The 27,599-nt window shown below is 42.7% G+C and overlaps 1 protein-coding gene and 1 long non-coding RNA gene across 2 annotated transcripts; one reads left to right on the top strand and one right to left on the bottom strand.

The window, feature by feature from the left end:
- Positions 1 to 23: 23 nt before the first annotated feature.
- Positions 24 to 21,890, bottom strand: LOC120869569. Its single transcript, XR_005722557.1, has 4 exons — positions 21,733 to 21,890; positions 10,577 to 10,580; positions 8,218 to 8,229; positions 24 to 37 (listed from the first exon to the last, which is right to left on the bottom strand). It is a non-coding gene; the product is annotated as an uncharacterized LOC120869569 (long non-coding RNA).
- On the top strand, positions 17,766 to 26,206 carry VIM (vimentin). The gene is made up of 9 exons (XM_040248963.1): positions 17,766 to 18,909; positions 19,557 to 19,617; positions 22,188 to 22,283; positions 22,370 to 22,531; positions 23,024 to 23,149; positions 23,687 to 23,907; positions 24,345 to 24,388; positions 24,962 to 25,047; positions 25,847 to 26,206. Exons 1-9 carry the CDS (start codon positions 18,347 to 18,349, stop codon positions 25,886 to 25,888), a joined length of 1,401 nt encoding a protein of 466 aa, XP_040104897.1. The 5' UTR covers positions 17,766 to 18,346; the 3' UTR covers positions 25,889 to 26,206.
- Positions 26,207 to 27,599: the final 1,393 nt, after the last annotated feature.

The raw sequence follows: 27,599 nt of genomic DNA, 5'->3' as shown, positions 1-27,599 counted from the left end.
TGTTTTGAGACAAGTTTATTTAAGTACACATGGGAGTCTAGGATCATCCTCCAACTGATAAAAGTTAATCATTTTTTAATTTCATGGGAACACTATATTTTCAATTAATTTATTTTTGGTTGCACTGTGTCTGTTGCTGTGTGATGGCTTTCTCTAGTCGTGGCGAGCTGGGGGCTACTCTGTTGCGGGGCACAGGCTCTAGCTGTGGGGCCTCAGCTACTGCAGCTCGTGGGCTCTAGAGTGCAGGCTTGGTAGCTGTAGTGCATAGGCTTACCTGCTCTGCAGCATGTAGAATCTTTCTGGACTACCTGAGGTTAAACCCATGTTCCCTGCACTGGCAGGCAGATTCTCATCCGTTGTGCCACCAGGGAATTCATTGGAAACACTATTTTTTAAAAAACATATTTTAGATAAATGTTTATCTTCCAAAGCAATAACATATATCAGTCCTGAGCGACATGCCAGCTACTTAAAGAAAAGAAAAAAAAACAAAAACTGTATGAGGAAAAACCACTGAGGCACATTTACAGCTTTATTTTGTGACTAGGGTGGGTACTCATGAAGCTCCCAAGTACAACACTCACATCTATAAGCCACCTTCTCCTCTGCAGGCCCAGCAACTTGGGGGTGACGGTCTGTAATGTCAAAGCATTCCCTAAGCAATCCTGTTCCCTTTTACCTTGAACAGAAGTTAAAGTGGCAAGTTTTGACTAAAATACCAAAAACTAGACACCACATTCCAACGTGAAACACAATACAAAGCAACATTATCAAAGGAAGCATGCCAGGAAGGTTATGTAACTCTTAAAACCATGTACCATGTCAAAGGCAAACAGAGTTCAAGTTACTTTTTTTTAACTGAAGGATAATTGCTTTACAATTTGGTTTCATTTCTGCCATACATAAACATGAATTAGCCATAGATGTACATATGTCCCCTCCCTCTTGCACCTTCCTCCCACCTCCCACTCTTTCCCAATCCTCTGAGTTGTTACAGGGCCCGAGTTTGATTTCCCTGAGTCATACAGCAAATTTCCATTGGCTATCGATTTTACACATGGAAGTGTACAAGCAGATTTTTGAAGATGAAGGTTTTTGGAGAAAGTTGCCAGCATGCTGCATGGATCTGACCAGAAGGGCCCCAAGGCTGTTTGCTTACTTGCAAGTGTAAGGCAAAGAGCTTCAAAGGGCCACCCAGGGATTGCAAATTGAATCCTCTTACCCTCTTGAGTTTTTGAAGGTAAAGTATTTCCCTTGGACTAGATCTGATGCAACATAGAGGTAGCTGTCTTAGACCCTGTTCAAGGACCACCCGCTGGAAAGAAGGTACCAAAGCAAAGAGCAGCAAGGGGTGTACTTCCTAGTGGAAGCAGACTCACAGACTTAGAGAAAGAACGTGTGGTTGTCAGTGGGGGAAGGAAGAGGTAGGGAGTATGGGACCGGTGTGTACACACTGCTGTATTTAAAAATGGATAACCAACAAGGATCTACTGTATAGGTCAAGGAACTCTGCTCAGTATTATGTGGCAGCCTGGATGGGAGGGGAGTTTGGGAGAAAATGGATACATGTATAAGTATAGCTGAGTCCCTTTGCTGTCCACCTGAAACTATTGCAACATTGTTAATCTGCTATACTCCCAATATAAAATAAAAAGTTTAAAAAACAAAAAACGACTTCTAGAGGCTGCAGATGACCAAATACAAATTCACTGCTTCAGGTGAACTGTGCTTTGGAAGACAAAGAGGCACCCAATAGAAAAAAGGCCAGTTTTAGGCACATGCCAGGGACCTTTAAACACATGCCAACCACTTCAGTGGTTACAATTTCGCCTTCCAATGCAGCAGTGCAGTTTCAATCCCTGGTCAGGGAGCTAAGATACTACATGCCTCAAGGCCAAAAAACCCCAAAACATAAGCAATACTGCAACAAATTCATAAAAACTTTAAAAATGGTCCATATCAAAAAATAGTAATAATTAAAAAAATAAACACATGCCAAATGGATAGGTGTAAGCACTGGCTCATCAACAGTCCTTGTCAAGTAAGAACTTTCTTATCTCCCCCAAAACTTACTTCTCTATTTACCAAGATGAGGAAAGAGTGATAGCACTTCACACACAAAGAGAAAAACCAGGACTCCCACTTCCTACAGCTCCTTGCCAGGAAGACACGTAACTTTCAAGTAAGGCTGTGATTTTGATTGTTACATGAACATGGACATTATAAACAACTATGGTTAATCTTCTCATTTGAAACAACCAAGGAAGTGTTTGATTTTCATCAAAGTGACCAGAAAAATCATGGCAATTGCTTGACTTGTCATTTGCAAAATGATTAGACCATTTTTGAGGCTGCCTCCCTTGTCTTTTTATCCTCTCCTGCCCTTGACTTTCAGACATGACCTTTCTTCCTCTTCCTCATGTTACTGTTTAATCATATCAGTCATAACAACAGCTCACATTATTGAGTGCTTACTCTGTGCCAGGCACTCTGCGATGTGTTCTATAAATACATTGCTCATTTCAGTGTCACACAAATCTCTACTATTGGCATCCCATTTTACGTATGAGGAAACTGAGGTTTATCCATTGTTGCGAGTGAGTAAAGGACTGGCAATTCACCCAGATGGCTTGATCTGAAAAGAATGAATGATATGTGGCCTCTCGGTTTAAAGGATAAAACACACCAGGCTTGCTTTCTTTAATAAAACATATGTGGATCTCCCCCACAGGATGAGAAAATGGAAACATTCCACTGAAGGAGAATGAGTAGAAAAGGAAACATAGCTATTGTTTGTAACAAAAATCCGCTGATGTACACACTTACTGCAAACTCCTGGATGATATCATTCTGTCAACAGTCACAAAGCTTTCTCAATCCGGACATGAAACAACAACAATGAAAACAACAACATAGAAAATTTGTAATGTTTGAGCTTTAAAAGCTGCCTTTTCATATTTTCATCTGATTTTCTTCTCACAACAATCCTATGAGTAGGTATCATGAATACTATGTTTTCGATGAGGAAATGAAAATTAAAGCTTTTAAAAACTATGATTTAGGGACCTCTCTAGTGGTGCAGTGGCTAAGACTCCACATTCCCAATGCAGGGGGCCCAGGTTCGATCCCAGGTCAGGGAACTAAGACCCTGCATGACGTAACTAAAAAGATTTCACATGTTGCAACGACGATCAAAGACCCCCACATGTCACAACTAAGACCCAGTGCAGCCACATAAATAAATACAAATACATAAATATTTTAAAAAATAAAAACAAAAACTGTGATTTATTTAACACCAAAAATGAATACATGAGAGTCAAGACTAAAGGGAGCACATATCAAAGGGTAGTTGATATATTAACCCATATTTGCATCAATATCCATATTAATCACTCTTAATCTTTGCATTTTTCAGTCACCAAAATGCCTTCCAAATTCCTCTTTCAGATACTGAATCCCTCACTTCATTTCAATGCGATAATTCAAGGCAAGTAACAATGCATATGGTTTTCAGATGTAGAAACTAGGGCCTCAAGAAGTAACTGAGCTGGCCAAGTCAATGGAATATAAGAATCTTATAGGGTTTTACAGAACTGAGTTGAATTTCTATCCTAAAATGGGAAGGCATGCCTTTTCTCACTAGAGAGATTATTCTAGAACTTTAGAACCATGCCAATATATTTCCCAGTAACCAAGTCATCAGGATCTCTGTTCTCTGAGAAGGCAAAGGTTCATGCAAGCAATTAATCCAGCGAATTAAGTTCCAGCCCTCTTTATTTTAATTCCAAAAGTTAAAGCATTCTTTCCTCTCTATTCTTTGTCTCCTCATAAGCAAAGACTCATAAATATTCCCATCTTCCAACCACTATAGTTTTCACTCTCTCTATGGCCCCAAATACTAACAATTCACTAGCACAGAGCTTCTTAGGCTTTAGCATTCCTCAGAAACATCTAGAAGTCCTGTTAAAACAAAGATTGCAAAAAAAAAAAACAAAACAAAGATTGCTGGGCACACCCCCCGAAGTTTCTGATTTTGTCAGATCTGGAGTGGGGACTGACAGGTGGCATTTCTAACAGATTTCCAGGTGACGCTGCTGCTGGCCTGGGTACCACACTTTAAGAGAACCACCGGACAAGTATTTCTCCCAAATAGTCCCGTAAAGAGTTCCCACAGAAAAGCACTCAGCTGCTAAGGCTTCTATCTGGAGGAAAAAGAAACACTTGTCATGACTCATAGCCTTTTTCAAGCTTTTCCAGCCACAAAATTAAAAACAGAAAACGACTAGATTGAAAGCAAAATGAAAACAGCTAATGTTATACTGTCTAAATTTGAACTTATGGCATGGTTTCTGGAGTTAGGAAAAAAGACATAATAACAACCCAGGTGAGCCCGAAGCTGACCACACTGAAAGCTGGCACTACTGAGGCTACCAGAAAAACCTGGAGGCCAGGCCAGGCTGTTATGCCCTAACCCAAAATCACCGCAGACACCTGGCTCCCAGTTTTGTTTTGTTTTTCTCTGTCAATGGTAAGTTCTTCCAAACATTTCTCCAAACACATCAACCTATAACTCTTTTCATTCAGTCATTTTTTCCCTACACCATCTCTACTATTTTTAATAGAAAAAAATATCAGTTGTCCATAAACAAATATGGTTGGAACATCAAATAGGTAGATCAAAAATCTGAAGAGAGAAGCTGGCAAAAGGAGTTTTCTTAGGGGTCCTTTATTTCTGTGATGATCATCCCTAGAAAGCTTTCAGTGGAAACTTGAATTCCATTTTGTATCTCTCTAGGGAAAGACAAAGGCATTTTGTGTTATGGTATAAAATACTTTGGTATTCTAGGTTATTTATCAGAACTGTGACTAGTATTTTAAATAGTACCTTTTTATAAATAAAAAATAACTGACAAGAAATGTTATTATTACCAGATATAAATCTACAAATAACAAACGCTGGAGAAGGTGTGGAGAAAAGGCAACCCTCCTACACTGTTGGTGAGAATGTAAGTTGGTACAGCCACTGTGGAAACCAGTATGGAGAGTCCTTAGAAAACCAGTTACCATATGATCCAGCAATCCCACTGCTGGGCATATAACCAGCCAAAACTATAATTCAAAAAGATACATGCACCCCTATGTTCAGAGCAGCATTATTCACAATAACCAAGACATGGAAATAATCTATACATCCACTGACAGATGAAGTGATGAAGATGTGGTACTTAGAAGCAATGAAATACTACTCAGTCATAAAAAGAATGAAATAAGGTCATCTGCAGCAACATGGATCCAACTAGAGATTCTCATGCTAAGGGAGGCAGTCGGAAAGAGAAAAACAAATACTACGTGATGTCACTTTACATATGGGATCTAAAATATGGTACAAGTGAACCTGTCTACAAAACAGAAACAGACTCACGACATAGAGAACAGACTTACGGTTGCCAAGGGGGAGAGAAGAAGGAAGGGGATGGAGTGGGAGTTTGGGATTAGTAGATGCAAACTAGTATATACAAGATGGATAAACAACAAGGTCCTACTGTATAGCACAGGGAGTATTTTCAATATTCTGTCATAAACCATAATAGAAAAGAATATAAAAAATGTATATGTGTGTATAACTGAGTCACTTTGCTATACAGCAGAGATTGGCACAACATTGTAAATCAACTATACTTCAATAAAAAACAACAAGATATAATATTTCTGCTTAGAAAAGCTGTTAGTTCTGCCTTTAACACAGGAACATACTGTAGGAACTATTGCCTGCAATATCACCTCGTGTCCATCACATTTCAAAATATGAGTCAGCCAAGGAAGGATAACACTTCTAAGTGATAAACCAAAGTCATCCAAATGTGGTTTTTATGTCCCAGTGCTAAGAGAAGGGAAAACATGAGGATAATGGTAAGGTCATTGAATACACAGACTTGCAAAGAAGTTATTCTGTATGAGCATGAGTCACCAAAACTACTTCCTTAGTGATAACAGTTGCCTAAGTAACTCAGATGCCTGACTCTGCTAAGAAATACATGGGCAGTGGGTTGGGTTTCGAACCCACTAGTCATTTCCTTTACTTAATTGCTAAGTACTCTTTCTTCCCGGTTGCCGTTTGGGGCCTGTGTTTTCTGTAGCAACCCAGCAACTAGTCATTATGCTCTATTTTGTCAAGGAGAACAAAACAGCAAACTCGACATTTCCATGGATTTCACAGAAAAAGTGGCTGTTATTTCCTTCTGACTTGAGGGGGACATCAACTGAACTACTGAAACTACTGAACTAGACCTCAAAGTGACAGAAAGATTATTCAAGACTCAGACAGAAGGATTTAAGAGAGAATAGAAGAGGGAATTAGATGCCCTCTGAATACGAGGAAGATGCTTTATTCACTTCTGGGTCCTTAGAGCCCAGCAGAGAGCCTGGCCCCCAGGAGGACCCTAAATATACTGACTGGATGGGGTCACTGGTTCTCTTCAAAATATTTCAAGCTATTAGGTAATGGTGCCACTGCTGAGTTAAGATTTCATCCGGCTCATGCTTTCATGCATCCTTTTCCCCTTCTATCTACAATGGGGCTGTGATGTCTGTTGCTCCTACCCTTGTTCCCACAGGAAACACTTTAACAATGCTGTTTTAACAGAGAGTGGTGCAAGTGTGCAGTTCTTGGAAAAATCTGAGCTGCAACAGCAGTGAGATTAGTATTGTGCAAGAAATGTTTAAAACTGGGTGGTAAGCTCCTATGTGTTATCAGTAACATAGCCTGAATTTGGCCTTAAGAATCTTGGTCACAGGCAGACACAGAGAATGGGCTTGTGGACATAACAGGGAAGGAGAGGGTGGGATGAATGGAGAAAGAGCCACTGACATATACGCACTAGTAGGGAGCTGCTGCATAAGACAAGGGGCTCAGTTCAGCGCTCTGTGATGACCTGGAGGGGATGAAAGGGGTGCGGGAAGGCTCAAGAGGGAGGGGATATATGCATGCTAAGTTGCTTCAGTCATGTCCGACTCTGTGCAACCCCATAGACGGCAGCCCACCAGGCTCCCCCGTCCCTGGGATTCTCCAGGCAAGAACACTGGAGTGGGTTGCCATTTCCTTCTCCAATGCATGAAAGGGAAAAGTGAAAAGGAAGTCGCTCAGTCGTGTCCGACTCTTAGCGACCCCATGGACTGCAGCCCACCAGGCTCCTCCGTCCATGGGATTTTCCAGGCAAGAATACTGGAGCGGGGTGCCATTGCCTTCTCCGTATACATACAGCTGATTCATTTTGTTGTATAGCAGAAACTTTACACAAAGTTGTAAAACAATTACGCTCCAATAAAAATGTAAAAAAAGAAAAAAAGAATTTTGGTCATTGGGTAGTTCACCAAATCTCTCATTTCACACATGTCTCTCATTACTCTTGGACTATACAATATTCCAAACATTAATAAATCTCCATAAAATGTAAACTAATAGGGTAAGTATGGGGAAAAGCTGTTTTTACTTATAGAGGTGATGTGTTCCAAAAATGTGGTCAGCATCTCTCTTTTCCACTAGCAAATGTGGGTAAAGATTTTCATTCATCTCATTGCATGCAGGGATATGTCATAATCATCACTTCATTCTGGTGAACTGAGTCAGAATTAAAAAATGAGATCTCCACAGAAAACCCCCAAAATGCCCATTGATGTCCTGATGATTCATTAAGGGCACTCTATTCTCTGAATCAGAAGGGGTCTTGTGGCTGCATGGGAAGGGGGTGAGGGAAAATCCATAGAGATAGATGAGACACTATGACAAGAATTCCAGAGACGTGGGGATGTCACCAGCACAAAAAGCACCATGGCATGTAAAGTACTGCAGTACAGTGAAGGTTGAGGGGGGTGGGATGGGCTGTAGCCAGAAATCCTAAGTTCAAACCCCAAGTCTGCCACTTCCTGGCTATGTGAGCTTGAGCAAGTTACTCAAGTTGTTCTGTGCCTCAGTTTCTTCATACATCTAACAGGGTTGTTGTGAGGATTAAATAAGTTAACACATGGCAAATAGTAAGAACTCAATATATGTATGCTATCATTATGATTACCACTAGACTTCCCATCTGGGCCAGACTCTGATTCTAAGAACAACATCAAAATCATGCCTGGTTATCATTAACATTGTTCAGAGTTCACTAATCAAGGATTGTGAAAACCAATGCAAAGTTAGCAAAAGAAAAACCCTGATTAGACATGCAAATATGACTGCATTGTATTCTGTGCACATGTGTTTAACCTAAGTTCTAGAGATGACAGATGAATAAATAAATATTGTTCCAGAAATTTTTCATGATTTATGATACAAAAAGTATATTTAATCTGTATTAAGCTCAAATCTCATCATATTTTTGCAGTTACTCCACACAGCCATATGAGTCCCATTAGAGAGTATATTTCTAGTACTTGGCTAATTAGAAATACAAAGTCTTACTTAATCTTTTGGAAACCGTTGCAGCAGAATTACAGAGAGGGCTGCCAATCCCTTTATTCTGCTACAGTTAACTCAGAATGTTCTTTCTTTACTTATTTTGTATCATTCTAATGAATTTTCTTAATCCTTTTGCCCTGCTTAGTTTTATCATTATGCCATCTTAGATGTCTGTTCATTTGTCACATGGCTTCATTTAGGGTTACTCTGATTTATTTTTTCTAATATTTTGTCTTTTTTGTAATTAGGAGAATATAAGTTTGATTCTTTTGTATTGGGTTTTTCCCCCCTCAGCAGCATGTTTTTGATTTTCATTTATTTTTTAAATGAAAGATAATTGCTTTACAGAATTTTGTTTTCTGTCAAACCTCAATGTGAATCAGCCATAGGTATACATATAACCCCTCCCTTTTGAACCTCCCTCCCATCTCCCTCCCCATCCCACCGCTCTAGGGTGATACAAAGTCCCTGTTTGAGTTTCCTGAGACATGCAGCAAATTTTTAATATTTATTTATTCATTCATTTTTGGCTATGTTGGGTCTTTGTTGCTGTGGCAGGCTTTCTCCAGCTATGATGAGCAGGGGCTACTCTTTGTCAAGGTGCATGAGCTTCTCGTTGCAGTGGCTTCTCTTGTTTTGTAGCATGGACTCTAGGATGTGTGGGCTTTAGTAGTTGAGGCATGTGGGCTCAGTAGTTAGGGAACCAGGCTCTAGAGCATAGGCTCAGTAGTTGCAGTACACAGGTTCAGTTGTTCCATGGCATATGGGATCCTCCCAGACCAGGGATCAAACCTGAGTCTCCTGCATTGGAAGGCAGGTCCTTTACTACTGAGCCACCAGGGAAGCCCCCTGATTTTCATTTCTAACTCTGACAAATCATACTGATCTTTTTCAACACACACAGAAACCAAAGTTTGATGGGGTATATTTTAACCTCTGAGTTTATCAAACATAGTCAAAGTTAAATATTCAAGATTCTGAAAAAAATCACTTTGCTGGCTAAATGAATGTGACAAGGCAGTGCTAAAGCTTCTCCAGATTTTTGGAAAGATTGGTCAATTCATTAGTCAGTTTTGAGATAGATGGGAAGGGGTTCTTTAATCCTTCCCAAATACACAAAGAGACTATGGCTATAAGATAGTCAGGATCTCTTTCCCAACTTCACAGGTTATCATAAAGGTGAACTCAAAATTATTTTAACTCTTCAATTCTTTCAAAGAAAAGTATGCTATTAAACAAAGTTACTATAATTAGACCCATTACCAAAATATCTTCTGAAAAAAGTCTATCCCTTGGGAACTTGATGACCTCCCCCAAATAAGCTGAGTAAACTCCCATGATGCCAAAGCAACTTGGCAGATTTTCTAACACTGGCAGGACTTCCTTCTCTCTGATGAAAATGAGCAACATCATAGGACACAGGGCAAAACCTGCTCATTCTCTTAAGGTCTCACTCAGCCCATAACTAAACTCTAATGCTATCATTTAGCTCTCTTTCCAATAAGGTCTGGGTTTTTATATCTGGGCTGCTTTTGTCTTGCTTTTTGGACCACATGAACCAATACTGACAACCGAGGTTCATGTCTTTGTCCAACATCAATCTGAATTATTTTTCTGCACGAGTTTTCCTCTGTGTGGCAGTTAACATCTTCTGTCCCTCCTACATCCTCACCACCTTCTCTTTCTCTAGTTAGAGACGGTGCCCTAGACTTTGAGGAAATCAAAATTACATATACATATATAAAATATATGTAAACATAATATGTATAATCTCTTCAAAGTCTAGAGATAACAGGTGAATACATTACAGTACTGTTTCAGAACAATTTTTCATAATTTGTGATATGAGAAAAGCATGTTTAATCTGCAGGAAGCTCAAATTCCATAATATTTTTGTAGTTATATAGTTTTAAGGGAAATGATCATCTGCGTCCCCCCAAAAAAAATTTCAAAGAAATTTCTAGAAGTTCGTCTTCAAGCTTCTTTTTCTGTGGAACTTTTTTGGAGGCATAAAAGTGATGGACAGGAAGGCATTCCAGGTCTTTGAACTTTTCAAAACTATGTTAGAGGAAACTGAAGAAGCTCACAATTTTGTACCAACGGGTGGAAAGCAGGCCAACACACTCAACTTAGATAAGGAACAATCTAAGGGAATCAGTACTGATTTATGTGAGCAGACTAGAAAAATTGTAAGGAGTAAAACTGCATGACCCAATTCATACCCCATCGTCTTTTTTTTTTTTTTTTTTGAACTTTATAAAAAAATTTGGCCACATCCTGCAGCACATGGGATCTGTTTCCCCAACCAGGGATCGAGTCCACACCCACTACATTAGAAGGTGGAGTCTTAATCACTGGGCCACCAGGGAAGTCCCTATACCCTACCTTTTTCATAAGGTTTTGCCCCATGTAGACTGTAGAAAGAAAGTACTTCCAGGTAAATGGATCTGAGTGAATTATCGTTCACCTAAGGGTAATTTTCCACCTAAAATATCTTCCATCTATAAAGCATCTATTCTCTTAATCAGTCCAGAAAGCTCAGAGCCCTCGACTTGCTTGACCTCTTCCTAACTTCAGTGTCTAACAATCATCCTCCTTCTTCATGACTGTACCCACCAAGATCAGGCTTTTACCAGTCACACAATCTACTGCAAACAGCTTTCAGACTGGTCTTCCCATTTCATCTCCCACAATATGCCAGAACAATCCTTTTAAAACACAGCCACAAGCATGTCTTTCTCCTCGTCAAAAGCTGCAGTGAAATCCCACTACCCACCACACTGATTACAAACTCCTTTCCTGGGCGTTTAGTTCTCCAATGCACGGTTCCATATCAGCTTGCCATTCCCTTCTCCCCTACAACTGCTCCAGAATCAGCCACAGTGGGGTTCGTACTACCTACGTGTCCCCAGAACCTGGACGCTTGTACAGTTTTTGCTTATGAGTTTTCATCAGCATTGAGTATCCTCTGTCTGTGATAAGCTGTAGAAATCACACTCATTCCTCAGATGTCACCTTTGCTGAATACATTTTCTGATCTTACCCAAATAGATGTGACCTTGTCTCCATATAAACCCTGCAGCATGTTATTCATACCTCCATCACAGCACTCACTGACCACATTCTGCTATGTATTCATAATAGAGTTCTTTCATGTGGTTCCTGACTTTTCTTCAAGGCTATGAGCTCCCCAGAGGCATGAAAAGTTTCTTAGCTTACCCGAATATATTAGGAAACATTGCAGGCAGTGCAAAAAACAAGTACCTATGTCTGATGAATGGAATATAAAGAAAGATGTGAGGGTAGGGGGAAATGAGCTGTATTCATGGAACTGAGAGGAGCTTAGGGTCTCATTGAAATTACTGTCTGGTGGGGAGCAGTGGGAGGTAAGGATGAATGGGCATACTTAGCCTGGCTTTCAAAGGCCACTGTCAAACGATGAGCCTCAACCTCCTCTGAAGAAAAAAAATGTTGCTTTCATTATATTTACTACAAACTGTAACTGTTTGATTAGTTCCTTAAGTATTGTCTCTCTGTATGACGCATATGCACACATGGATCCAGCTCCACGTACCTGCCTCGTTCACATTCTCCACCGTCTAGCAGGATGCCTGGAACATGGTAAACATTCAATACATGTGTTCTGAGTGTGTTAATGAAAGCTGTGGATCATAACACCCTGTAAAGATGAGAGGAGGTCATGTGTAAAATGACTAGCACTAGTATTAGCCTTCTGTTTCTCTCTTTTCTTTCTCCCTCCTTCCCACCCTTCCTTCCTTCCTTCCTCTTTTCTCCCCCTTCTTCCTTTCCTCTATGAACTATTCATGCATTAATTCATACATCCAATAAATGTGCCAGGCTTCTCTGTAGGCACTGGAGATAAGATAGTGAACAAAAGAGAGAAAAGTCTCTACTGTCACGGACTTTACCTTCTAACAAGGGAATGAATCATTCACTTTGCAGCTTTAGGGAGTCTTAAGCATGCAGTTATTAAGAAAAAGAGGTTTTGGTTCAAAGTCAGACACATTGGTGTGATTAAGCAGAGCCTGGAAGAAGGGAAGCCAATTGCTGTATTGCAGGGACCAGATATATGATGGCTTGGATATGAGTCACAGTGACGAAAGAGAGGAGAGGGTGCAGAAAGCAGTGGACAGGACACCCATGGGATCTGAGCCATCCAAGGGTAAGGAAGTGGGAAGGAGGATGAAAGTTTCCAGTCTTGTTAGCTCGCTGTGTTGCCTTAAATAGAGAGAGAAGTTCGAAGGGGAAACTGTAGTGGTTGATGGGGTTTAGAGTGTGAGATGAGTTAAGTCTAACTTTGAAAATGGTGTCTTTAAAGAGACAGAAAGAAATCTAGGTGAAAATATTTCACTCTCGAAGTAGAGATTTAGAGCCAAGTGAAAACCAAACTCCCTTCTTATGTATTATGAACCACTGTTTCATCATTTGAATAACGTAAAACATGATATTCTAAGGATCTGTCAAATTCCTTTAGGAAGCTGCTCTTCACAACATAACCTGGTAGTTATCCTATACCTACAGCTACTGAAACACAATATGCCCCTAAATAATGTCTGTGAATTAAATTAGTTAATAGCAAACAAAATGTCATCAGGCCAATGAGAAAAGTGCACTTGGAGTCAGAAAGAGCTCAATTCAAATGCTTGCCCCCTAAAACTGGTATAGGCAATCTTATTTACAAAACAGAAATAGACACACAGATGTAGAAAACAAATGTACGGCTACCAAGGGGGTAAAGAAGGTGGGAAGAATGGGTAATTGGGAATGACACACACATACTACCAACACTATACATAAAACAGAGAAATAATGGGAAACTACTGTATAGCACAGGAACTCTACTCAGTATTGATGACGACCTAAATGGGAAGGAATTCCAAAAAAGAGGGGGTATATGTATATGTATAGTTGATACAAAGGTCATATGGTCAAAGCTATGGTTTTTCCAGTAGTCATGTACAGATGTGAGAGTTGGACCATAAAGAAGCCTGAGCACCAAAGAATTGATGCTTTAAAAGTGTGGTGCTGGAGAAAACTTTTGAAGGTCCCTTGTACGGCAAGGAGATCAAATCAGTCAATCCTAAAGGAAATCAGCACTGAATATTCATTGGATGGACTGTTGCTGAAGGTGAAGCTCCAGTACTTTGGTCACCTGATGCAAGGAGCTGACTCATTGGAAAAGACCCTGATGCTTAGAGAGATTGGAGGCAAAAGGAGAAGGGGTCGCCAGAGCATGAGTTGGTTAGATAGCATCGACTCAGTGGACTTGAATTTGAGCAAACTCCAGGAGATAATGGAGGACAGAGGAGCCTGGCTGTGCTACAGTCTATGGGGTGGCAAAGATTCGGACACAGCTTAGTGACTGAACAACAACAACTGCTGATTCACTTTGCTCTACAGTAGAAACTATCACAACATTTAAAGCGACTATACTCCAATAAAAATTAAAAGAAAATGTGTGCCCCTTTCCTGCCTCCACTGCTAGTTATATCACCATGGGCAGATTTTTGGCTTGCTTCTTAGTTGCCTAGTCTTTAAAATGGACCATCTACTATATCCTGCAGTATGCTAGAAGAGCATTCAGTTAAATTAAATGAATTCTGGCTTTCCTGGTGGCTCAGATGGTAAAGTGTCTGCCTGCAATGCGGGAGACCTGAGTTCGATCCCTAGGTCAGGAAGATCCCCTGGAGAAGGAAATGGCAACCCACTCCAGTACCCTTGCCTGGAAAATCCAATGGACAGAGGGGCCCTCTAGGCTACAGTCCATGGGGTTGCAGAGAGTTGGACACAACTTCAAGGGCTTCCCTGGCGGCTGAGAGGTTAAAGCCTCTGCCTGCAATGCAGGAGACCCGGGTTCGATTGCTGTGTTGGGAAGATCCCCTGGACAAGGAAATGGCAACCCACTCCAGTACTCTTGCCTGGAGAATCCCATGGACGGAGGACCCTGGTGGGCTACAGTCTCCGGGGTCGCAAAGGGTCGGACACGACTGAGCAATTTCACTCACTCACTCACAAACGAATTCAAGTTTCCTGTCATTCCACAGACACAAAAACTACAGCACTAACATTATTGAGTATTATTAGTATCTTTAATACCACACACTCTAGATTTTGCCATGGTTTTCACCCTGTCACATTAGACACCTTCTCATTGCTGACATTCCGTCCAGGTGATCCAGCTAGAAGCTGGTCTCTTGGCACGACCTCCTGCCACCCAGCTCTCCTACAGCCTCCACAGGCCACTAAGCTCCTCTCCACATGGCTGGCTGGTCTGTCAGTTCAAATTGCCCAATTCAATTGACATCACCACAGCTTGCAAATTCCAAAATCACTGTTGAGTACTTTAGATTTGGTCATGTTTATGCCTGGCCTACAAACTGGTCCACTGTGTCCTTATTTATAGACAACTTGCAGCACACAGTGTTTGAATATGCTTCAGAGTCCAGCATTCAAAAATACTCTGGAGATAGATTTTCACAGCAATCAAAAAATAAATATGAAAACCGAGAAAGTGATGTCTGTGCACTGTTTACTTCCAAAAGGTGCTAAGAACACAGGGTTGCAGATAGAGCAGGATGAGTTACCATGTTCAAGGATATTAGTTCAGAAAGATAGATTCCTTTCATGGATGACCATCCTCCCTTGGTTGAGGCACTATCCTGGGTGGTATATAATTTATCTCAGAATGAAATAAAATTTTTCCAGAGTCTCATGCATTCTGTATGAATTGAGTAGAAGTGTTTCAGTAACCTTCACTTTTCTACACTCTGCAATCCACCCCAAGCTATGGCAATTTCTACGAGAAGGACATATTGGATCCTGTATCTGTGTGTGTGTATACACGTGCTGTATGGCAAGTACTATGAATTGAGTATTTGTGGCTCCTACAATTTATATATTGTAGTCCTAATCTCCAGTGTGTGGATATTTGGAGGCGGGGCCTTAGGAAGGTAATTAGGTTTAGATGAGGTCACAAGGGTGGGGCCCCTAAGGTGGGATTAGTGTCCTTTATAAGAAAGGAAGAGACCACAACCTGCACTCTTTCTGCCAAGGGAGGACAAAACAAGAAGGTCATCTGCAAACCAGCAAGCAGACTCTCATCACACACAAAATTGGCTGGCACCTTGATCTTGGACTTTCTGCTTCCAGAGCCGGAAGCAATAAATGTTTGTTGCTTAAGTCACCCAGTTTACTCAAGACAGCAAGTGAATAAATCACAATCCTGAGAATACAGATATGGAACAGGTTAGAAAGGAGAAGGGATGCCCCTGAGATGATGAGGAGGGCCAGCGGCCACCCCAGAGGAAGCCACCATAGGCCTGAGGAATTTGCTGTGGTCACCAACAGGGCACCCTGCCACACCGCACCAGGGCCTTGCCCTCATTTTCCGTAGTGAGTCAGACAGCAAGCGTCCTCTGACAGCACCAGCACATTGCCCTGGGATCAGCATTTTAGGTGGGAGTAAGATTCATCCTCCCTTTCCCCAGAGGGAGATGGCTTTTTTTCTCGTCCTAAGGTTCCATGCAAACTCACAATGGTGACATTTGTTGAGCAGTGGCTTGAATAAAGGGCTCTCAGAGAGCAAGAGGGTAACACGGAGCCTGAGCGGGTCTGCCAGGGCGCCATGCCCCAGGAATGCTCAAGAGGGACCCACAGCCTTCCAGAGAAGGAGAGAGTTAAGGATGTCCTCCATGGGGGAGCGGTACCGCCAGGGCTTCTGCCGCTCAATCTTGTCGGCTCCATTTGCCAGAACTGAAATGTGGTAAACAAAATATTGCCTAAAAGAGGCTTGTACAGAAACAAACCCTTCATTTGGTTCTAAACTATTTTTCTTAAATGCCAGGTAACCTTCAGTACTCCCCTTTCAAAACAAACAAACAAACAAAAATCAGAGAAAAGGATTTACCTCTTCCTATCCTACCCCTCCTCCATTCACTACAGAATCAAGATGCTTTGATTTTAACAGTGGTTTGGGGTTAATCCTTTCAATACTCCTTCAGTCTCGTAAATATAAACAAACAAAAAACCTCTGAATTTTAAATTGTATCACTAAAAGACTGTTTTGGATTTTCTTTGTCTCTCTTTGGGGGTAACCATTCTGTTCTTCGTGTTACTAACATTGCAACAAAAACCTAGTTGAGGGATTTATCTAAAAACGTTTTGGTGTTAAGAGTCTGAACACTCCCTTGGCACCCTACACCAAAACATTTTGCCCCGTACTCAATTTTGTTTCTCTCACTTTAAGTCCAACTGCAGGAATTCTGGAAAATCGACCAACGGACCAGTGACTTTTCCCCGACAAGACACCAGAATCCTGCAGGATGCATCATCACCAAACAAAAAATGAACACATAAATCCAGTCCCTGCAAACATTCTATCATCTGAGACTAACTAGCTGCCTTTCTAACTAATCATTTAATCAACTAACTGCCTTTCATTCACCAAATTAAACATTTAAAGTATCACCTAATTCATTCTTATAATTAAGGCAGGTTTATACTTTGAATGGCTTCCGCAACAGCAAAAAAAACCAGAGATCAATTTGATTGTGCAGCTGTGGACGCAGAGCTTCCTCCTTCACCCCAAACTTCCAGATCCTGTTAAAAGCCGGGTGTGGTTTTATGGGGGGAGGGGGAGAGCCCAGAGGAGACCAGAGAGAAGAGTGAGGGGGAACTTGGCAAGAACCTCCCCGGAGTGTATTTGTGATGCCCAAGACCCGCGTTCGGCGCTTATAGAATGTGTGCAGAAGTTTCTTACTACAGAGAAGCCTGCATATCGGAGAAAAATCTGGCTTTGTCGAGTTCTTAAGAACTCAGGCGCGCGCTAGTCTTCACGCAGGCGAACTGCTCACGAGAAAGCTGAGGCCCTGCTCGAAGTTGTGTAAAACTTCGAACAAACAGTGCGCGCGGGCCCGGGGAGGCTGGAGTCGATCTCGTCTAACGGTTTCCCTGTACCGCTAGGAGCCCTCGGCGGGACAGCCGGGTGCAGTGACTCAGCGACCCCACCCTTCTCTCCCGGGCTTTCCTCGGCCGCCGCCTCGAAGCGCGCACCGTCCAAAGGGGACCCAGCCCGTTAGGTCCCTGAACAGAAACTCCCAAGACAAGAGGACTAAGAGAGACGGGGTCCGCATCGGATCCTCTTTCGAAGCAGGCTGTGCACACACTCCTGCGCGGGGCCCGAGCCCTGCGTCCAGAGCCGTGCGCGCCCCCACCTCGCGCTCTAATCTCAGGCCCTCTTTGTTTCTTTCTCCACGCCTCCAGTTCTGCGGGATCCTGCACTCCCCCTGCTCCTGCCTCTTGGCCCGCGGGGCTCCGCATCGACTCTCTCGCAGTAAAGCGCAACCCAGGTGCGGCGCGCCCCTCCCGCCCGCGCGCCTCCTCCTACATCTCTTTGGCGCAGAGCCCGGGACCCCTCTGGTCCAATCCTGGAGGGTTTCCCCCTGCACCACTGCGCGACCCCTCCCTTATCAGCACCCAGAGGTGGGCAGAGCTCGGGCCATCATCAGGAAAGCCCCTGAAAGCCCCAGCCCAGCTAAGAAGTAACGGGACTGTGCTCAGTCCCGGATGGGGAAGATGGGGGAGGAGGACGGCTCCGGGGCGCCCCCGCCCCAACCCCCCGCCCAGCCTTCCCCATTGGCTGGCGCACTCCGTCGCCGGGATGGCAGTGGGAGGGAACCCTCTTACCTAACGCGGTTATAAAAACTGCGCCCCGCGCGGGGTCCGGTCCTCTGCCACTCTTGCTCCGGGGTCCCCGCGCCAGAGACGCAGCAGCGCTTCCTCTGCCCACGCCCGCCGCGCCCCCGCGCTCGCCTCTCCTCCCGGAGCCAGTGCGTGCTACCGCAGTCGCGCAGTCCACCGCCACCCTCTTTAGCCATGTCCGCCAGGTCCGTGTCCTCGTCCTCCTACCGCAGGATGTTCGGCGGCCCGGGCACCGCAAGCCGGCCGAGCTCCACCCGGAGCTACGTGACCACATCCACCCGCACCTACAGCCTGGGCAGCGCGCTGCGCCCCACCACCAGCCGCACCCTCTACACCTCGTCCCCGGGTGGCGTGTACGCCACGCGCTCCTCGGCTGTGCGCCTGCGGAGCGGCGTGCCCGGCGTGCGGCTGCTGCAGGACTCGGTGGACTTCTCGCTGGCCGACGCCATCAACACCGAGTTCAAGAACACCCGCACCAACGAGAAGGTGGAGCTGCAGGAGCTCAATGACCGCTTCGCCAACTACATCGACAAGGTGCGCTTCCTGGAGCAGCAGAACAAGATCCTGCTGGCTGAGCTCGAGCAGCTCAAGGGACAGGGCAAGTCGCGCCTGGGGGACCTCTACGAGGAGGAGATGCGAGAGCTGCGCCGGCAAGTGGACCAGCTCACCAACGACAAGGCCCGCGTCGAGGTGGAGCGCGACAACCTGGCCGAAGACATCATGAGGCTCCGGGAGAAGTAAGGCGGCGCCCACGCAGGGCTGAGGGAGGGATGAAGTGGATACCGGAGCTGCCACGCCCTTGGGGATGTGGCCCGGGCGGCGGCTGCCGGGGAGGGGGGAGGGGGGTGGGGGGACAGCGGGGTAGCAGGGTTGTGGCTTAAGCGGTGCGCGCCCCGCCCTGAACCAGGATCTTCGAAGTTAGCATTTTCCCTCTACCCCCACTCATTGCCCAAGAAAGCACGTTTCAAGTTGCAGACTTTCAAAAACTACCACTGTGTACTCTGCTGCTGCTGCTGCTAATGCCCTAGAAAAGGATGAACACGATTTCCCCAAACTTTGAGAAAGTTTCCTGGCCCCCTCTGGCGGGCTGCCAGCCAAAGGACCGTGGAGAGAGAGAGACAAAGGGATTGTAGAGTCTCCTCCGCGGTGGGGTGGTGGCGGGCGTCTCGCAGGTCGGGGTGGCAACAGTGATTGCTTTTCCACGCAGAAGCCAAGGTCCCGCTAAAACTTGCCTAGGACAGCAGGTCTAAACCGCGGTCGCTGGTTGAGCGCGGAGGTGGCGCAGCAACCCTTGGGTCTCTGCGCCACGACTGGGTGTTTGGGTGTGGTCGCCCCGCCCTGGCGGTTTCCCGGTTCCTCTGTGGTTAATCTGAAACTGTTTCAGGTTGCAGGAGGAGATGCTTCAGAGAGAGGAAGCCGAGAGCACTCTGCAGTCTTTCAGACAGGTTGGTAGATTTCGTTCCTACTTGAAGCCACCGGACGCCACCCGTCCACGCAACCCACGGCCAATTCTAAAAGTTCCTTAACCCAAGTCTGAATCATACAAAACTTCACGTCTGCGCGCCAAGCCCCCTAGTGGCAGAAAGACCGCAGTTCTGGATAAAAGCCCTTGAATGATGAAACCGTTCCGTAGGACATGGTCTTTAACATTTTTAAATTTGTTTCAAGATTCTTTTCCCAAGAAATCATTTTTTTCCGTTTAGTGTTTGCAACATGTTGATATTTTGATTTTGAAGAGTTACAGTTTGATTTAGGTTGCGGTTTTGCCAAAGTTGACTACCTTTTACAAGGCCACAAAAAGCACAATTCTGCCCTGTAGTTTTAGATGTGAAATGGGTGGGAGGATAGGAAACTTAGTGTAACAACTTCAGCCAGAAAATTTCTTTTCTTGCCGGCAAGTTCTACTGTGGCCCCAAGGTTAGACAGAAGTATCGCTATGCACAACTAATTTGTGATCTAATAAGGATGAAAAGGAGCCATCTGTCCCCTTGGCTGAAAGGTATTAATGGTTTCTACGGGCTTCACTATGGAATGTAGATACAGACATTCTGGCAAGTGTGGTGGCTCTGGTCAGAAAGAATAGGAGTCTTTGTGTTCCTGGAGACGCTTTGCAACAGGCTACATTCTTATTGAATATGTAATGATGCAAGCACTGTTCTGATTGGACACCAGTATTTGCTAACACCCCGTTATCTAATATCTGGCCCAGACTTGAAGTATGTGATGTGAAAAGTTCTTAAAGCTGCAGTCCTATCTCACATTTGGAGAGGCCTTCCTTTTTTGAATCCTTGTATTCTTTAGCATTTTCTCCATAAAGAATAAACCTAAAAATGAAAGATAGGATTTTAAGAAAAATGGTTTTCTTGCTCCAAAGATAGATGGCCTGTAAGGATTTTTAACTTAAAGTTGGATCCCAAAGAAGACTAGTTGCCAGAAGTTTTATTCTCCTGAACACTCACTGGGACTGGCTCTAAAAGCTCCCTCAGGCAAATAATCTAGAATACTTGTTGAAGCAGAAATGCATTTATCAAGTTAAACACAGAAATGTGTGGTTTATTTCAGTCATTGAGCATTTCTGATCATCATGTCTGTAATGTCTTCAAAATAATATTAGTATAAATTGTTCCTCCTATTTAGGGATTAGATAAAACCACTCATATTCTCTTCAAAGAAGTATAATAACACATAGAACTTTTGAAAATTGAGAATAGTATATTATCTTTTGCAGTGATTAACAACAAGCAAAAATGATTTTTTTTTCCCAAGACTGATCATTTTATTATCACCCCTTTCTCATTTACTTTTCCATGAAGGTGATAGAACAGGTCTACATTTTAAGACTAACCCGGACTCCAAATATAACTGCTTACAAGATATGTGAAGTGAAAATCGCTCAGTCGTGTCTGACTCTTTGCGACCCCATGGACTATACAGTCCATGGAATTCTCCAGGCCAGAATACTGGAGTGGGTAGCTTTCCCATCTCCAGGGGATCTTCCCAACCCAGGGATCGAACCCAGGTCTCCCGCATTGCAGGCAGACTCTTTACCAGCTGAGACACAAGGGAAGTTGGCTTACAAGATAAGAAGTATAAAAATCCTCAAGACATTCCCTGAGGGGCAATAAAATCTTTCCACCAGTTTACACATGGTGAAAACATAGAAGGAGACCAGAGCAGTAAAAATTTTACATATAGTATGTGCATGTTGATTAGTCATTCTGAAACAGGCTAAGGAACTGAACTGATATAGTACTAAGTAAAAAAGGTGGGACACGCCCTTGTGGAATGAGATAGGTCTTTCAGGAGAAAAATCTACCAGAGAAAGCAAAGCAAATACAGTTCAGGGTTACACTTCTTTTTCTTTATTTGGCTGAACTACATATTTGCCAGTGTACATCCTGAATTGGGAGTAAAGATCTAGGCTTGTAACTTGAATATCAAGTGACTTACTCGGGATCATGAGAAAAAATTTCAGAAGGTTTGAGGAGACAAAAAGAGAGCTTAGGTATTATTGAAACTTCAGGAGCACACATTTCTGTTCTGTGTGTTCTCATGTACACATGGAGGTGTGAAATCTGATCAGCTCCTGTTATTCTATCAATATTATTCCATAATGTTACCCCTGCCTCAAAAAATTTTAAAATGCCGTGACACTGATTTTCTAGATTTAAAAAAGTAATGAAAACTTCACTGATACTACGGATTCAATAATGATTGATTGCAGCCTGCCATGCTGGCGTACAGTTATTTATTTTTAAATATTTATTGGTCACCTTGAGTACAACTCAATGGATCACAATTCAAGTTTGTTAATGAAGAGAAGAAAACAGTATATTGGAGCCCTGGGTAATTTACAAACTTATTTAAAGGTTATAAAATTTGTTAATGCCCTTTTCATAGTAAAGAGGCTAAGTTTGTCTGGTTCATTTAAAGTGAATAAATAGGATAAGCCACAGACTTTATAGCATCTTCCTCCATGTCCTGTTTTTTTTTTTTTTTTCTCTTTTCAAAACAGGATGTTGACAATGCCTCTTTGGCACGTCTTGACCTGGAGCGTAAAGTGGAATCCCTGCAAGAAGAGATTGCCTTTTTGAAGAAACTGCACGATGAGGTAAAAAGAGTCACTGTCTGTGAACGATTGTGGGTAAAGCTGCTCCTGTACTTGGCACAGCTGACCTTCTGTCTTTCTTTCTTCAGGAAATCCAGGAGCTTCAGGCCCAGATTCAAGAACAGCATGTCCAAATTGATATGGATGTTTCCAAGCCTGACCTCACGGCTGCCCTGCGTGATGTCCGTCAGCAGTATGAGAGCGTGGCCGCCAAGAACCTTCAGGAGGCTGAGGAATGGTACAAGTCCAAGGTACAAACAAGCTAGTGTGGCCAGAACAAATGGAAACCATTCTGTTTGCTGTACCTGTTTGTGGTTCCTAAGTACCTTTTAGCTCCCTAGTTTAGCTGGCTTTTCTTGTTCAAGTTTTATTTCTTGCTGTACTTCCCACCTTTCCCCATCGTTCCCCACTGCCGTCTGTCACCCTACTTCCAGGTAACCCCCAAACCATGCTCTTGACCTCCATCCTCTGCAAATGAGGGCAGCAGAGTGAATTTCTGCTTGAAAATCTCAACATCCACCTTCCACCTCATTTTCTCTGGTTATCAAAACAAATTTAAATGTATCCTGGAAGATGTTGAGTTTGGAACTTTGAGTGTAAAATTCGGTTGGCATCATATCTTATTTACTTATCTGTTTGTTCACCGTCTTTAAGCTTTCTCATTTGTCCAGGCCACGTAGAATCTGGGAGGATTTGTGGATGAGGCCCATGGCTGACCTGGGTTTCTGCTTGCCCCCTGACAGTTTGCTGACCTCTCTGAAGCTGCTAACCGCAACAACGACGCCCTGCGCCAGGCCAAGCAGGAGTCGAATGAGTACCGCCGGCAGGTGCAGTCTCTCACCTGCGAGGTGGATGCGCTCAAAGGGACTGTGAGTATCGTCCTTCCTGAACAGAAGGCAGATCACCAGCTTGTAGCCATTCAGGTGGCCAATCTGAGGGTGCTCTTGGAAGAAAACTTTGTTCAAAGGGAGAAAAATTGGCATTTTAATCCCAAGAAAATGATTCGTTCAGATTCATTTAAAAAGAACTTGGAGATCCCAAGGTTTGAATTTACCTATATTATTTTTCCACTAGGAAGGAACCTGGTACATTATTTTCCACCAAAAGTTGGAGTTTTTCCCATTTGCTACGAGGGGAAATGATTGCAGATAGTTTGGAAATGGTTGGGGTTGATGTTGTTTAGTCACTCAGTTGTTTTCAACTCTTGGTGACCCCGTTTGGCCTTTCCCAGGCAAGAACACGAGTGGGTTGCCATTTCCTTTGCCAAAGGATCTTCCCAACCCAGGGATCGAACCTGAGTCTCCTGCATTGGCAATCAGATTCCTTACCGCTGAGGTTGGGGGAATAGCTGTTTTTGTTTGTTTCTGGGAAAATAACACCAGGCACCTTTCTCATCTTTCCTGCAGAACGAGTCTCTGGAACGCCAGATGCGTGAAATGGAAGAGAACTTCTCTGTGGAAGCTGCTAACTACCAAGACACTATTGGCCGCCTGCAGGATGAGATTCAGAACATGAAGGAAGAGATGGCTCGTCACCTGCGCGAATACCAAGACCTGCTGAATGTCAAGATGGCGCTCGACATCGAGATCGCCACCTACAGGAAGCTGCTGGAAGGGGAGGAGAGCAGGTAGGGAACAGGGCTCCTTGGGAGTGAATTCCTAGCTGCCCTGGGCTGGGTATTGTGCCCCTCGTTTTCCACGCACCATTCATTTCATATTCAGAACCTTTCTTCAAGGTAGCTCCTGACCACTTTTTACAGATGAGAAATCTTCAGTTCCGAGACTGAGTTCCTTGTCCTAGTTAGTTAATCACCCGAACTGGGGTCTGAACCTGCAGTTGATTCTGTGAAAACCAGTAGTCATGCTACAGTACTTCCAGTCCCTGTAGGAAACGCTTGGAGTAAAATATTTAAATATACTAATGGGACCAATCATGGGTTAATTCTTCTAAAGCAAATCCATCACCAATGAATTTATAAGCATAAATTTTCTTAATTGATGACAATAACTGTATAAATTTGTTTCTTGTTGTTTATGAAAAATGTGACTGTTTTTCTTTTTATAGGATTTCTCTGCCTCTTCCAAACTTTTCTTCCTTGAACCTGAGGGGTAAGCATTTGATTATCCTTTATGAAAATTTTTATTCATTTATTTATTTGACTGATCTCTGTGGCATGTAGGATCTTAGTTCCCCGACCAGGGATTGAACTTGGGCCTCCTGCAGTGGAAGCATGGAGTCCTAACCTTGGACTGCCAGGGAATTCCCTATGAAACATTTTAGCTTATAAAATATAACATTCTTATAAAATATAACATTCTGCTTATAAAACATAACATTCTGCTTATAAAACACTCATTTTTAAAATTGAAAAAATACCATAAAGAGAAAATTCTCTAGGAGAGCCATAATTTTCAAACAAATACTGTTTTATATTCTGTACTTCCAGTTAAATTGAAACTCCATTTTTATTCCTCCACATGGAGTAAATGCTAAAACAGTCCATCCCATCCTGATGTCTCAGTAACATTAGCCCCTGGGCTTGAAAACAGGTGGTAATCTTTTAGAATTATTTTGGGAATAGTGCCTTAAACAATCATGAACAAAAACACTATTTTTGGACAAAATTGTTTCTTTTTAAAAATTTCATTTTTGCTCATTTTGGACCTGTTTTCTTTATTCAGAAACCAATTTGGATTCACTCCCTCTGGTTGACACCCACTCAAAAAGGACACTTCTGATTAAGACGGTGGAAACCAGAGATGGACAGGTTGGTATCTTTAAATCAAAAAGAAATAATCTTAGGCCAGCATTGATAAGCCTTTAAATCCATAAATCTGTGTCAGATAGAGGTTTCAGTTTCAATCATGTCTCCTAAAAGGAGAATAGTACTTCTTCCAGCCAGTACCCACATCCAACTAATTATTTGGCTCCTAGATGCCAAGGTGAGATAACAGCCTGCCTTTGTCCAAAATTAGTGATTTACTTTGGTGCTTAATTTGAAACAGGAGTACTGTTTCCTTAAGTTGCTTCCTAAACTGGATTCATGAGACTATGTCATGAATTCATATTGACTATGTCAGTATTAGGAATGTTTTGATCCTGCACATAGGGCCTTCCCTGGACACTCCTAGACACTGTCATGGTGTGATACAAAGGCATGGCATATGACTAAGTAGTTTCTTAGACTTCTCTGTGCCAGGAAAGACAAGGTCAAAATGTATTGTAATCTTCAAGTAATCTTCCCTTACACATCAAATGTACTTATACATTTTAGTATTAATTGTAAATTTTGCTGCTGACAATTATTACGGCATTCTTCACACACACAGTATTTTTAAGTCATAGCGTCCTATTGGATACATATTTTGCCTATAGGTGAAGAGCATCTTACATATGTCTCTCTCCCCACTCTCTGTGAGCCTTTTCATACAGAACCAATGTAATCTTCCAACTTTCACAATAAGTTATATCCATATGCTAGGATTTTTCTTTGACAGGCTTTATGGAATCATTTCTTCATTAGTATGTAGTATTGTATTTGATTTGAATTCTATTTTTCTTAACAGGTTATCAACGAAACTTCCCAGCATCACGATGATCTGGAATAAAAACTGCACATACTTCGTGCAGCAAAATACTACCAGCAAGAAGGAAAAAAAAATCCATATCTTAAAGAAACAGCTTTCAAGTGCCTTTCTGCAGTTTTTTCAGGAGCGCAAGATAGATTTGGAATAGGAATAAGCCCTAGTTCTTGAACCAACAACCATAAAAGATTTAGAAAAAAGTTTACAACATAATCTAGTTTACTGAAGACGCCTTGTGCTAGAATACTTTTTAAAAAGTATTTTTGAATACCATTAAAACTGCTTTTTTCCATCAAGTATCTGACCAACTTGTTTCTGCTTCAATAAATCTTTGGAAAATTCTGTTGGTATCTTACTTATTTGATTATATCTAAATAATTCACTAAATTTCATGAGAATATTTATGTTTTGGTTAAGTATTTTTTGGTCAAGAATTGGACCAAGTATTTATTGGTCAAACTGCCACAAAATCAAGGTTAGGTTAACTTGAGAAATTCAACTTTATGCTTGAAACTGAGTTTTAAATTTGGTCATTTTAGGTAGACCTTGCTTCTTTGCAATTCAGTTGCTTTTTAAACTTACAAATAGATGTTATAAAATAACTCTCAGTGACACTAGGTCTTTTCATAAAATGAGTTCAGCTAGGTCCATATCCATGTGTGAGTCCAGTTCTAACAAACAGACATCCTAAAGCGAAAAACCTGACTAAAACGAAAACTGCATTTTGGTATGTGCAGCATGAGTGGCACAAACTCTACTATGGGGGTTAAAGTGTAGACAACAGCCAGGATGTAAGGGCTGCATCTTCCATTAGCAACATAGAAATGGAACAAATTCATTTAGTTTCAACACCAGAAACTACCCAGGTTTTCTGTGTATAACTTTATGTGATGCCTAAATGTATATATCTGCATGCATGCGTGAGCTCAGTCATGTCCGACTCTGCGACCCGATGGGCTATTGCACTCCAGGCTCCTCTGTCCATGGGATTTCCCAGGGAAGAATACTGGAGTGGATGGCCATTTCCTACTCCAGAGGATCTTCTTGACCCAGGGATGGAACTATGTCTCCTTGCATTGGCTAGAAGATTCTTTCCCACTGAGTTACCTGGGAAGCCCAAATGTATTAATATAACATATATCTACTTACAGATATGTTTAAAGACTTGTGCTTGAGGAACTGATGTTAGACACGCAATAAAGGAAAATCCTTACCTGTTCCTTGGGCGATAAAATTAACAAGTGGTAGAATGACGCTAATTTCTAATCAGCTTTCAAAATCTGGGGCAATAAGCATGAAGTACTATGGTCATGAAAAGCTTCCTATAGGTCACACAATGTGAGCAGAGTTTAGGAAGAGGGATAAAGTGAAAGTGAAGTCGCTCAGTCATGTCCAACTCTTAGCGACCCCATGGACTGCAGCCTACCAGGCTCCTCAGTCCATGGGATTTTCCAGGCAAGAGTACTGGAGTGGGTTGCCATTGCCTTCTCCAATGGATGAAAGTGAAAGTGAAGTCAGCCAGTCGTGTCCAATCCTCAGTGATGCCATAGACTTCAGCCTTCCAGGCTCCTCCGTCCATGGGGTTTTCCAGGCAAGAGTACTGGAGTGGGGTGCCATTGCCTTCTAAAGTTTAGATAAATAAAAGAGGGAGGGTTTGGCCTGGAAGCAATGTGAGTTCTAATGGCCCATTGTGTGTTCTGGAGGAAAATTTCCTCTCAGTAAGAAGTTCCTAGAC

Source organism: Oryx dammah, unplaced genomic scaffold, assembly GCF_014754425.2.
Source record: "Oryx dammah isolate SB20612 unplaced genomic scaffold, SCBI_Odam_1.1 HiC_scaffold_10, whole genome shotgun sequence".
Taxonomy (NCBI): Eukaryota; Metazoa; Chordata; class Mammalia; order Artiodactyla; family Bovidae; genus Oryx; species Oryx dammah.
The sequence above is the reverse complement of the archived record's forward strand: the minus strand, read 5'-3'. Positions and strand labels throughout refer to the sequence as shown.